The sequence below is a fragment of the Pteropus alecto genome, unplaced genomic scaffold (genome assembly GCF_000325575.1).
Source record: "Pteropus alecto unplaced genomic scaffold, ASM32557v1 scaffold50, whole genome shotgun sequence".
In the NCBI taxonomy this organism is placed as follows: Eukaryota; Metazoa; Chordata; class Mammalia; order Chiroptera; family Pteropodidae; genus Pteropus; species Pteropus alecto.
This window is the reverse complement of record NW_006431918.1, coordinates 13,109,359-13,123,774: the sequence shown is the minus strand read 5'-3', so window position 1 is coordinate 13,123,774 and position 14,416 is coordinate 13,109,359. Positions and strand designations below refer to the sequence as shown.

General features: G+C 36.6%; 1 protein-coding gene across 1 annotated transcript in view; it reads right to left on the bottom strand.

The window, feature by feature from the left end:
* Positions 1–7,508: 7,508 nt before the first annotated feature.
* LOC107196786 (L-threonine 3-dehydrogenase, mitochondrial-like) overlaps positions 7,509–14,416 on the bottom strand; it is a 16,107-nt gene continuing 9,199 nt past the window's right edge. Inside the window, 7 exon segments of the mRNA XM_025042321.1 lie at positions 7,509–8,686; positions 9,290–9,559; positions 10,716–10,740; positions 11,473–11,714; positions 11,813–11,962; positions 13,125–13,191; positions 13,845–13,887. Of these exon segments, the coding sequence (XP_024898089.1) occupies positions 8,484–8,686; positions 9,290–9,559; positions 10,716–10,740; positions 11,473–11,714; positions 11,813–11,962; positions 13,125–13,185 (951 nt within the window). The 5' untranslated portion in view covers positions 13,186–13,191; positions 13,845–13,887 and the 3' untranslated portion in view covers positions 7,509–8,483.

Sequence of the window (14,416 nt, the reverse complement as noted above, 5' to 3'; positions counted from 1 at the left end):
AGTCAGACAGAGAAAGATAAATGCCATATGATTTCACTTATATGCAGAATCTAAGGAACAAAAGAAACAAACAAACCAAAACAGACACACAGATACAGAGAATTGGTGATTGCCAGAAGGGAGGGGACTTTGGGGGGGCTGGGTGAAAAAGGTGAAGGGATGAAGAGGTACAAATTAGTAGTCACGGGGACGTAGGGGGTATGGTCAGTATTATTGTAGAGGCAGATGGGTGCTAGAGTCATTGGAAGGATCACTTCATAAATTATGTAAATGTCTAACCATTGTACTATATACCTGAAACTAATATAAAGTAATAAAAAAATAAATTTTAAAAATTAAAAAAAGAAAAAAGAAGGCAGTCTGGCTGGACATATCAGAACCTGAAGAAAAACACAGGGATGAGTTCTTTGGGTTTTCTTTTTGCCTTACGTGTCCCAGACTGGATGCTGGAGAAGTGGGCAATCTGGAATTGCTAATGGGCACAGGGGGAAAAAAAGCCTAAGAAGACAGGAAGTTTTTAGGAAATAACCATTCTGCTGCAACAAAATACTACAGAAAAAAACTGTGGACTCACCACACCCACATTAGCAAATGTCAAGTGGGGAGACTAGGTGTCCTTCCTTGCTGAGTACAAGGAGATGCCCCACTCACCTTGATGGGTGTTAGGTGGGATATAGTAAAGCGGAACTTATGCTGTTGACCCAGCATATGCCATCGATCCTAGGTCTTCAATCAACAGAAATGCAAACTTATAGTCACAAAAAGGCAGGTAATAAAGCTCATGGCACCCTTATTTATATAACAGCTCCAAAGTGGAAATAACCCAAATGTCCATCAAAATTCAAAACAATTTTTTAAAATGTTGACTTTGTCATTCACTGGAATGCTATACAGCAGGAACACAAACTATGGCTGTGCACAGCCACATGGATGAATCTCACAAATATAATGTTGAGCAAAAGTAGACAAGTCACCAAAAAAAAGGACTCTGTGATTTAACTATATGCGATTCTAAAATGACAAAACTTACCTATAGGGTTAGAAGTGAGAGTCCTGGTTACCTTTGGGATAGAATAGGTAGTGACAAGTAGAGGGCCTGGGGGTTCTGGGAACTGACAGATTCTGTATCTTGATCTCAGGTAATGGTTACACAAATGTTCGTATCTATAAAAATGAATCCATCTGTATACATAAGGTTTGTATAGCTATTATGTTATACTTTAATAAAAAATGATTAAGAATATCAGGATCTGGTAAAATTACATACACATTTCCCCTCACTAGAGTCAACACATCTGATACACAAATGAATAAAATAAAGAGAGGGAAACGAGGCTGTAAATAAATATGTACGCATCTTTTAAGTGAAAAGGGGGAAAATACCAAAACCAATGCTTTAAATTTTCTGTTGGGGATAGGAGAGGTATAAGCGATACATTTTTTTTATTATTATTATGAAGTCATTTTAGGTTCCCTGACATTTGTTATGAAAATCACAGCAAAACAGAAGCATTTACTAAAGTGAGTATTAAAATATAAAATAAAGAACATTGTCCATTAGTGCAAAGCATTCTTTCCAGGAAGTATTGAAAAGTTTTCACACAATTATATGAATTACCACATGATCAAAACTCAATATAACAGAAATATTTTTGAATCTTTTATTAAACACAAAGATTCTTAAAAAATCACTCATTTCTCCTTTTCATACAGAATCCCATCTGTTTTAAGACTGAATAAATATGCTAGCACAGCAGTTCATTTCCAGAATTTAGTAAACATTACAAAATTAGTTTCAAATCTGTGACAAATACTTAGCAATTTTCCCCCCACAAACTACTCTATGCCTTAAGGGGAAAACTAGGATTTTTTAAGCTGTTGCATTATATATGTACTACCTATTTCACTGAATGGAAATCTATAATCCAGCCATTGTATATTTCTCAGCAAGACAACCAAACCTTCTTGCTTTTAATAATTGTGCTTTAATAAATGTGCTGAAAATTTTTAAGAAAAGTTATTATTTTAAGTGAAGGTATTTTGACAGTAGTTTATTTAAAGGAAAATAAAAGAGGAATGGAAATATTGACTGATCTTCCAACTGGAACCTTAATGTCTCACCAGAGAAGTGAGAAAATCCACTGCTACATCCACCTTGAATAAGCAAAGCGGCACAGGAGGAAAAGTGGCAAGGTGAGGTGAGGGCAGGCTCATGGGAAATTCAGTTCCTAAGCATAGTGTGGGTTCATCGCAGTTTGTTTTATTATGTTTCACAATTTACAAGTTTACAAATATTTTTTCAACTGTACCCAATGTTACTTTTTCAAAAAAAATCTCAGTATAGGTATATTTCTAAAAACCACATCTTTGCGGGGTGGGGAAGGAACAGAGCCTGGCTCACACCGTTTCCACAGGATCGAGGAAATGGAGGCTCATGACAGAAATGACTTTGTCAGGATTCACACTGGGAGCAACACTATGGCCAGAATTAATTTCTCTTCTAGGTGTGAAGCTTTTCCCACAAATCGGAAAACCTCTAAAATCAGATTTTCACACTTTTGTACTTGCTTGAAAGAAATGTTTATTTCTAGCATGCCAGAGGCTCATGTTTAAATACAAAAATGTAATCGGGAAAAGAATGAAGACAACATTTAATGTGTCATTTGGTTTTTGCTAGGCTGGTGTCTCCTTTTTGGTTCTTTGGATCATGACTCATGGCAGACCTAACTGAAGGGTCCGGGAATGAGATAAATGATGCCTGCAGGTCTGAGTAGAACTGAGAGGCCAGAGAAGCGTAGAAAAACAGACCCAATAGAAATGACTCCTCAATGGATAAGTGAGTATTTATGAATAGTAACTGCCCTTTTAGAATTAAGCTGGGAACACAGGCTTCCTAACTTTCCCTATCTTTTACTTACATTCTAAGCGTTTATTCCTTATTGATTCAACACAAATACCTCATGACTTTGTTAAGAAACTGGTAAGCGGTTACTCTGCTTATCCTGATAATACTAGATTATTCTTTTCAGATAATGAAAGTTTCAAAATGGAAAAATTCAAGAGAATTATTTTATCTCGATTTGGACGAGAACGCAAATCATGAACAATAATACTTTAAACCTTAATAAAAATGAAATAACAGGCAGTTCACTTCTAAAGGAGCCGCTCTGTCTACTTAGTAATCATTCTCCCAGTTGTAAACAAACTTTAAGAAATAGGAGATATTTATTCTATATATCTCTTTTCTAAAAACATTTGGTAAATATAATAGCACTGTTTTAAGTGAGTTCTTTATATTAATTCAATACATTTTTATTATGTTAGAAAAAAAGGAGTATGTGCCCCTTTAAGAACTTACAGGTATTTGTATAGAAAAACTCTGTCCTTCAAAAATCCCAGAGTGACTTTGGTGTTTTCAATCAATAAAAGTTTACCATTATTTGTTGTGATGTTCTTTGCAGCATTGTTTGTAATAGTGAAGGACTAGAAACAGTCTAAATATCCATCATTAGGAAAGCAGGTAAATATCTTTTCATACATCCATACAATGAAAAGTTATGCAACTTTTAAAATAAATGAGGTAGATCCAAATGAACTCATCTTGAAAAGCTTTGTAGGTTAAATGAAAAAGGCATGGTACACACACACAAACACACACACGCACATACACACACACGTAAAATATGCAACCAATGATGATCACCTCTAAAGAGGGCAACTGAGAAACATACTTTTCACTATATTTACCCATTCATGCTGCTTGAATTTTACCATGAGTGTTTTTTTAAATGTTTTTTTTTAAACTGAGGTATAATTGACATATAACATTATACTAGTTTTAAGTGTACAATGTAATGATTCAATATTTGTGTTGATCACCATAGTAAGTCCACTTAACATCTGAAGATTTTTCAAATTAATTAAAAACTAAAAAAATAGTAGGTAGAGACCTAAAATGGAACCTCAATATTTATATGGTCATCAGCTAATAGAGAAAAATACCATACAGTATATGTTTTTATTTTTTGAAGATTTATGTTTTCATGTTGATACATAATCTCATATATAGAAATTTTGGTAGATGACCACTATATCGTAAACAAATTTTCTAGAAATAACCACTGTTGACCAGGTAATGATCATAATAGTGCTGGCATCACCTACACAGGTACCATAAAAAACACAGCACTAAAACCTGGGGATGAGTGTCAGTTTTTTATCTCTAGGAACCAGAGTTGTAGGTTTGGGGTGAATCTGATACGTTTAGCCACATCCCTGACGCAGACTAACTTGATCTAATTGTAAAGCTGGTTTTTAGCACTAATGATTTTTAGTTTTTATGAATTCTTTTAAGAATGCTCTATCATCAACACTCATTGGCACAGAGCATAACACTGGGTGGAAAAAAAGAGATCAACAACTAAGTCAAATAGTGACTCAGAAAAGTCAGATGTGAAGTTTTAGGTATTATCTCAAGCAAGTATTTGACTATTTCTCTTTTTATGTATGCACAAGTGATTAAAATCAATGTCTAATAAAGTCTAAAGAAGTCCTTCAATAAGACATAAAAGAAAAATTCTGAGTAATGTGAAAGCATTGAGTGTTTAATAGAAAGGTTTTTTTTTTTTTTAGTGGAACATAAAGATAATGGTGTTACAAATAATGGCACATTCTAATTACATATTTTTAAATTGTTTTTAATAATATATTTTCTGAGTTCCTTGAATGTGAAAAAAATGGGAAACCATATCTTTCAGGGAGAAGGAACTTACTCTGGTTAATTCTTCCACTACAAATTATCTTTAAACTTCTCTCAATAATCTATACATTTTAGATTTCTGAAGTTACGTGAAGATTATACTTAAAGAGAGAACTGGGCAAAACGAATTTTTTAAACTGTTTCATTTACAAATCAAAAAAATTTTTTTCTTAGGAATGTCAAACAAATATTATCAACAGAGACTATATCACTCATACCTCAACATAAGGCAAAATTTTCTTCCAAAGTATCCTTTAGAAAGGCTCGCCTTATAGATAAGATAGCACAATGTGATTCATAATACCGCCAGCACTATCAGTAATTTAACAGAATGCTGTTTGTGGAAACATATTTTTAGCCTCAGACAACCATCAGCAATGCTAATACCAGGTGCTGATAGAACAGACTGTAAAGAAGGAGGCAAATTAACAGATTTGCTAATGTTCCCAGAGATCAAAAAGCTACAATTTCAAGTGTTGGGTGTCCTTTAAAAATCACTGAGAGCAATACTGTAAATAATGTTGTGGCAATCACTGGATGGGTTGGTTTTGAATGCCCTGGTGTTATGCACAGGGGTACTTGTGGTTTGGGATAAAATTTCCACTGACAGCATCATACATGGATTTAAAAAGAATACTGCATCTCGAACAAATTGAAAGAAAAGACCGTTTGCTCTTGATCTGGTAGACTGCAAAAATCAATGTCAAAAGGGAGTAACGGGATTAACAAGTACATATTGGTAGTTACAAAATAGTCATAGGGATGTAAAGTACAGTGTAGCGAATACAGTCAATAGTATTTTAATAACTATGTATGGTGTTAGGCGGGGATAATTGGAGGATCGCTTCATAAAATTATATAAACGTCTAACCACTATGCTGTATATGTGAAACTAATATATATGTATATATAACAGCTAATATGTTTGGTGGCAAGAATTTCACGTGATTCCTTTCTAAAACTTGTCAATTTTGTCTTAACACTACTTTTAGTTTAAAAAAAAAAAGGTTGTGACTATCTGATACTACATTGTATAAGCGTGAGGGGAATATAGATATACACTATATTGTTAAAATCAGTTATCGACTGGGTTTAGAGAAGACAACTTTTTTCTCATTACATAACTATTGTTTAAATTCTTAATAGAAACATTTTTAATGAACAAATTTTAAATTTTTTAAAACACTCATGCCCTTACCATAAAATACAATAACAAATCATCAATCTGGCCAAAGTGAGTTTAAAAAGTACTATTAGAATCCACTCCCTTCTACAGGAAGTGTCCAAAGCAGTGCAATAATATTTGTTGCTCAGGGCCTATTTCTCAATTTTAAACAATATATCTTGCTGACGGCCATCAGGCTGTGCTGTTTGCAGAATGACACAAAGGCACATGGTGGCAATGTCACACAGAAAACACATTAGCAGAACAAATAACCACATTGGTGGTCTGTGGAAATCTTCAAGATAAAAAATATCAGAGCAAGGTCAACCTTTGTATTCTTTCTTTTCTTATTTAAAATCAGAAATATATTTTTGTGGTTAAACTCACACTTTCCTCTTCTCATATCATTTCTAAATTAACCCTTTCCCCTAACAGAAAGGAAAACTTTTTTATAGTAAAACATCGAGTCATCTCCTGGGATCTTAAGATGTACACCAGATAAGAAATTATTTAGATAGAAAGGATGACTCTAATTTTAGTCTTAATTAGAATGCAAAGATGTCAGTGAGTAAGAATTATCCATATAATTCACAACATTCACTGTTCTTTTACACATATTTGAGCTTCTCCTGGAGGTCCATTTATAGATTTATAGAATCTAGAGCCATTCTACAACAAATGCCTCCAAAGGGCTGAAATTACAAGGTTACCCCAAAAATATGGTGAAAACACTAGAAGAATAGGGTCTAAGGGGAAGGGTCACTCAAGTCAGTTGCTTCTTCCCTTCTCATGGAAGGAAAAAATTAATTTATTCCTTTAACATAATTGAGAATAAATTAAGAGAGCTTAAGAACTGCTTTTCAAACTGTGAACAAGAAATAAATGAGCCTCGAAACCCAATTATCTTTACAAATATTCATAACAGCATTATTCATAACTAAAAATTGCAAACAATCCTCAACAGATGAACAAAGAAAATGTGGTATGTCCACATAGTGTAATACTATTTAGCGATGAAATGAAGTACAATAAAAATAAATGGAATACTAATACATGCTACAACATGAACCTTGCAAACATTATTCTAAGTGAAAGAAGCCACTCACAAAAGACTATATATAGTATGATTCCATTTATGTGAAATGTCTAGAATAGGCAAATCCATAGCCACAGAAAGTAAACTGATGGTTGCCTAGGGTGGGGAGAGCTAATATGCAGTTCTTTGTGGGATGGTGGCATGGTCTAAAATCAGATTATAGTGATGGTTGCCCAACTCCATGAATATATTGAAAAATCTGTATACCAATTTTTACGGTATATAAAATATATCTCAATAAAGTTGTAAAAAAAAAAGAACTCATTACTAGCTATTTGGTTTTAGAAGATAAAATGTAGAAATGTAAGCTTAATTATATTAAGAAAAAAACCATATCGATATAACTATTAAATAATTCAATTATCTAGAAGTTCTCCAGTTACAAGTTAGATTTTAAATCCAATTATGCCTCCAAAAAAATTTATATTTCTACGTAGCAGTTAAAATTTCAAATACATAATGGTGTCATTAAACACATTATAAATGCCTTTTAATCTTTGACAGATGTTTACTAATAGACCCATGATTCATCTGTACAGTTTCACCTTCTAGTGATTTCACATGTAGCACATCCTGAGGTATCTGGACAAAAGTAGATCTGTATATATTTATACATTAATGGCTTCAAAGTGTTTAGAGTAACTCTTCTGAGGTCTCAGTCTGCACTAAAAAGGCTATAACAAGCAAGTTCTCTTTAGAAAACAGTGTTTGGAACTGGTCTAACACAGTGGGTGGGAGCTGGAATAGGACGACCGGTGACATTTTGAGAGTCCCATCCCCATTTATTGAGTCAACCTGAAGGGTGAAGCCCAGAAACCTGTGGATTTAGACAAGGTTTTCTGGGAGACTGACATGGCTGGGTTAGGGACTTACGCTCCTGCTAATTAGCACTTAGCTCACTAACAAGAAGGCAATCAAAAAAGAGAGGTGCTACCCTTCACTGGTCACATCTTCTTTAATAGTCTTAATTTCCTACAGACATACTTTCTTACAGAAAAATAAACAAGAAGTGATCATTTTTGAAGAAGGGCTAAAATCTCTTGAGCATTTTGAACATGGGCTTAATAAACACATCAAATATATTTTATGTTCTGATGAGATAATAAATGCTTTTTAATTTGGAGATCATCTGGTAGTCTGTAAAATGTTATCTTTGGTCTCTAGTCAAGAGAATAATAGAGTCTTAAGAATGATATTTAAATTAAATTTAATTAAAATGAAGGTCACACACTTCCACTTTCCCAGAAATGGTCTCTTCATTTTAATTAAGGAAATGAAAACTATGAGGACTTAAGTGTTCGTTCTGTGATATGTATGTTTGGACAAGTTTAGGCAAAGAGCAAAACTTTAGAAGTCCTGTCGCCAAACCGACAGCATTTTGAAAATGCTAAAGCTAATTCGATTTTCCATCTTCAACATGACCTGCCAAAATTTAGTCCAATCAGGTCTTCGACTCCAATACTCTAGGTTCTTCGAGGTCTATAACCTAAGGGTCTGGGATGCACGAGCTCTTCTTTTTGATTCCTTCGGTTAGCTTGGGCAACTCTGGTATCAAAACGATGGAAGTTCAACATTGTCCTCACCAACTCTGGAAGATCAAAATCATGTTTCCATCCCTAGTCCTTCCGAGCATTGCTGTCATCAAAGTTCATTGGCCAACTGTCTGCTAGGAAAAGATACGAAGAGTAGCTTAAGTTTTCCAGGCTCTGGAGTTGCAAAAAGGTCTCCAACATTTTATATAAAGGTCTATCATATGAGGTACCACAAGAGGAATTCCTGCTTTCAAATGATCCCTTTGAGCAGACCAGAGCAGTTGCTATGCACATATATAGTCTCCTTATTAGATCAGAAGATTGTACTGCATATCTGCTGTCGGGCATCTTGAGTTGTCACATAGTATTAAAATCGCAAGCAAACTCATAAGGTAGGAATTTTATATTCATGTGATGCTCAGGCCACAGAGTGGCACAGTCACAGCATTTAAAAAAAACCAGGGCTGTTTTCATATTATGTCCACTTGTTTTATGTTTAAACTGTAAAATGCCGACAAGCTATTTATTTGGAATGAAACTATCCCACCCACATTAGATAGCACTTCCCAAACTTGCAGCATCTGTGGACTTTGGCTCAACAGATCCTTCTCCAGAATGTGTCAAGACCACTGAGAAGGCGTCATGCTCTCCTTATACCCCACGGTTTATGTCGAGGGACTCGCAGCACAGATTGAAGCCTTATTTGGGTTTTGAGGGGTTCGCAATGATGTACCGACCTATGGCCTGCCGCACAGAATCCACGTTGTAGGTGATCTGGAATTCCGGTACGTGCCTGAGAACCTCCTGGGCCAGTTCCTCGGGGGAGAAGCTCATGGCATTGACGTTGTAGGTCCTCATGGAGAGGGATGCCACCGGGGCCTCCATGACTTCCAGGGTGGCTCTGAGGCAGTCATCGAGCTACATTATAGGGAGCCTCGTGCTAGGTTTCAGGTTGCACTCGAACTTGCCATTCTTTACAGCATCGTGGAAAATCTGCACTGCATAGTCTGAAAGAGAATCCTGTCTGTGGGTCTTCTTAGAACAAAATTGTGAACAAACCTTATAGATTAAGGTAGTGGTTCTCAAACATCTTAGTCTCAAAACATCTTTATGCTCTTAAAAAAAAACAATGAGGACTCCCCCCCAAAGAGGTTCTACTAATGTGAATTATATCGATATTTACTATATCAGAAATTAACTGAGAATTTTAAAAAATATTATATTTTAAAATTCAATAATAAACTATTTATCATATGCATGATATTTTTTATGAAAAAGAACATGTTTTCCAAACAAAAGATTTAGTGAGAAGAATGGCGTGTTTTATGGTTTGAAAATCTCTTTACTGTTTTAATAAGAGATTAATTAGAGTTCCCTGCCTGCTTCTATATTGTTTGCTGTGCTATCGCACATCACATAGCCTCTGAAAAACTCCACAGTACACTTGAAAAGAGAGCGAAAAGGCAAATATGTCTTAGTATTGATATGAAAATAGTTTTGACCTCTTGGGTCCCTTGAAAGGGTCTCAAGGATCCCCAGGGATTCCCCATTCATATTTGGAACAGCACCATATTAAGGCAAAAGCTTTTTAAAAGTAATCAAAACCTCCTTTAAAATCCCTCAGATTTTGTCAAGTATGTTTTATATTATTGCATCTCAGGGCCACTCATATGGAAACGATTTCTAATGTAAAAGTCACTGAATATAATGCATGCTTGAGTCCAAACTAATAATAATAATAATAATAATAATAATAATAATGCTTATGTTCCTTTTAAATATGCAACATATAGAGTCCATTTTAAAAGACCTTTCTGTATTAATAAGTAAAGGTTGTATTCAAAGAGACTATTTCTTATTTGCTGTCTTCCTACATTATGGGTAACAAATTTGTTCTTCATTCTTATCTGTTTGCTTCCAGCACTGTGGGTGGCTGATCCCAAGATGGATTTACAGCGCCAGCAAAAGCTGCCCTTAGCGAGTGTAAGTCAATAGGATTCAAGGGGCTTTCTTAGATGCTTGTCCTGGAGAGGATGCAGAAACTCCAGTCGGCATACAGCTAAAGGCATAGAGCTAAAAGCGGCAGATCCATCACCACCCTTCCCTGTTTTGCATACAAGAAAGTCTATCTTACATACAAAAGAGACAGGAAACAACACGTACCAGTTGTTCCTCCACCAGGTTGGGACAAAAAAAAAAGGGAAAATCACTTTTAAAAAGAATCTTTTAAATCGGATAGAGCTATACAAAGAAATAACACCTTTTTCTGAAATAACCATCCCATGCAGTTATATTAAAATTCTCTTAAAGGAAAAGAAGACTCTGGAATTTCTAAGAGTCGCTCATCATTTTTCTTTAATAACCGTTCCACTTTTAATCTTCAAGGAACCATGGTTCTTGGAATATATCAACGTGGTAAATAATAAATCCGCCTACAGTATGGATTTCCAACCTTTCCTTGGAAGGGAGTCCCTGCTCATTGTCCTACATGATTCTCCAGCAGCAGGTCCCTACAATGCAGCATTGGAAAGAATACAGGGAAGAACAGTGGGTGACATGAGCACAACGACCGTGATATACCAGCTGAAGGATCAGACACCAACTCAATTTGTTATAGAATTATAAAGATGAAGAGTATCAAAAAAAAAAAAAACCAAAAGGACATTTGAAGTTTTTCATAATACAAAGTTTTAAAATGACCACTAATAACTAATGATATTGAGAGATTGAAAGAATAGTGCATTATAAAGAAAACGGGCAGCAAATGCCATTTGAGGGGCCTCTAGAAGTGTTGAGTGTCACCATGTGGCTGACGAGCTCTTCTATAGCTATCGTACCTGCCTCTTGGCACACACAATCAATTTATGAGCATTTCTGGGGGCTAGAACTGGGGGAGCAGGAAAGTCGCCTCCAAAGATGAATCGGCAGGTGTCTGAGGCAAAAGGAATAGAAAAGGAAACCCTGAGCCATCTCGCTCAGCAATGCGTACTTCTCCCACGAGCTCCGCGTGCACCTTGGACGCCCCATAGATCATCCTGGGTCTCTGAGTGCAGAGGTCGGGGGTTGGGTTCCGGGGAGAAGTGGGTCCAAAAGCTCCGATTGTGCTGGGCACAAATAACCACAAATTGTGTTCTGAGGCAACGTCCAGAACATTATGCAATCCTGAAACCAACAGACAGTATCACGATCTGAAAAGCCTCTGACTGAAGAACTGGAAAAACTGGTAAACAGGTCATTTTGGGCAAGATTCTGAGGCTTACCAGTGATATTTATGGCTCTCGCCAAGGACACGTGTGCTTCTCCAACCACACTGAGCAAAGCGCTATAACGAAATAACCAGGTGATGCGGTGGTTTACCACAATCTCGTGAAGATTCTTGTAATCCAGAATGTCGAAATAAATAAATGGGCCTATGAGGAACATGGTGAAACCACAGAAGTGAAAACGTTTGGGGTCTGAAGAGCTAGGTGGACCTTTCCCTGTCCCTTGCTGACTTGTGGATTCCATCAGTACCAACAGGGTAACCGAACTGCTCGGACGCCATGTGGAATTTTTCTTATTGAAGATTCGCCAACCCCAACCACCCCAAAGTTGATAATAGCTGACACTTATATAGGATTTAGATTTACAGGCATTGTTCTAAGGGTTCTCTCTGTATATTTAGCTCTCACACGGCCTTTAAGGAAACTGAGGCACAGAAAGGTGAAGAACTTGCCAGAACCAAGAAATGTGGCCGCAACCAGGCAACTGGCTCTAGTCGGTGTTGTTACCAACCCCACACACAAAGCGATTTCACTTGCTTAAAATCTGCATATTTTAAAATGAATTAAAAAATGGGGTAAAGAAAACCACCAAAACTGTGGTTTTGAAGAACCGCAAATCATGAGTTCATCACACCTGGTTAGGCTAGAGGTCGAGCCAATTGCGTTCTATGTCAATTTTCCCCACTGACAGCAAATTACCACTCTTCCTCACCATAAGCTGCAAGAAGATGACACTGAACCAGGCAGGACGGGAAGACCTTACGAAAACGATTCTGAGCTAGCAGAAAATTTGACTAGAGGAGTGTGAGATTTTGTGTGTGTGTGTGTGTGTGTGCACAGCAGTTTAAGTGCAAGTCTATGACGAAATATGAAGACTGATTTCTCCAAATCTTTAAAGTTCCTTTTCCTTATCACAGAACTTGATTATGCTTGTTTGCTTTTGAGCCAAGAAGTTAACTAAAAACTCAGAAAGACAAGAATGAACGTTTTTATTCCAAAGATACTACTCCAAATGATATCCAAAGATATCGTGCCAAGATTTTACTCCTTGTTCGGAAGAACTCTCCTGCTCTCATGACACCTGAACAAGCAGCAGAGTTAAATATAGACATATTTCATATTTCAGAACTACTGAGGACGAAGATATGAAATTTTTTTAAGTGACACAATAGTGCCTTAATAACTTCTCTTTCTTTAATTCACAAGCCTGGTTATAAGCTGTTGCACACACCAATTCCATGACCTGCCCTTCCAACTGCGCTTTGAAAATTAAAGATAAAAACAAAAGCAAAGCATAATGATCTCTTATCACTATGGAAGATGTGATCAGAGGGTTTCCTTATGTCAGACAAAATCACATTGTCCTTCATCGTTTCCTAAAAGGAAAACCAATATACATGAGTTGAGACATCGAGGATATAATCAGTCCTATGAAAAAAACCTTTCAAAGGAACCGTAATTTCCTCTCAGTCTCCAAATCCCTCCTTTTATGCCTTTCCTCCCCCTTGTTCCCAAACACACGCACCTTCGGTTCTATCCACTCAGGCTTCCCTCTCCTTACTCATGGCCTCATATTCTGTTTCTATCCTCACACCGTTATCGTCCCTATATTTGCCACCAATGACTTCCTTGTACCCCTAAGTTTTCAACTCTCCCTCCTCATTCTTCTCTCCTGTCTTCTTACCCTTTCATCCCACTCTCTCCAAATCCCACACTGTCCCTTGTTGGTGTCTATATGCACTTCCCTCTGCCCCCAGCACATCTGAAAATCAAGCGATTCATGTGGGGTTCTGCGTCTTACTCTGCCTTAATTAGAAAAGAGAGGGGGTGACACCCTGAGTCAAGGACCTGCAATGACATCTTATTAGGAGGATAAACAAAATGTGTTCTGAAGTCGTTTAGATATGATATCTTAAAAATAGGAAGGGGCAAGAGGAGAGAGAAAAGATAACATGGTTAAATGATGCTAAAGACAAGCTTACCATACTATAGAACTCAGATGTTAAATTTCAACTCTTAGGCCTCTTACCTCAAAAAGTTAGCAAGCCCCACTCCAGGCTGGCCAAGACTCCCTAGATGAAGTGAAAAAAAAGTAAAAATTTAGTCCAAATCTAACCAATGCAATTGTTCCCAGATGTAATGAAATAAGACTATATTTATAATCTTAGCTAATTAGGTAAACCCCGGGTTGGCCTGATAGAACTGAATCACCTCCAAGCTAGGACAGAAATCAATACAGATAATATTAGTTTCAGAGACAAAGCTCTCTCCAGCACAGAGTGGCTGACGGGGAGCAAGGGTACGGAAGCAGCACAATCACAAGAAAACTGGACAACCTCCTAGCTCCCTGAGCTAGGAATTCACTCCCAGCTTTGCCTTCAGTGTTTGATGAGCTCTGAAGCCTGTCTCCTACAGGTAACAAAATACTCAAAGTCGAACGTAATTGTTTGTATCAATCTCTGATGGGATTTTCCAGAACCCCATCCTCCATTAGAACAGGAATGGGATGTATGTAAAAGGAGAAAGACATGGGACAAACCAAGGGATCGTTTGAAAAGAAGGGCAGATAACTGAAATGATAAAGAGGCATTAAAATAAACA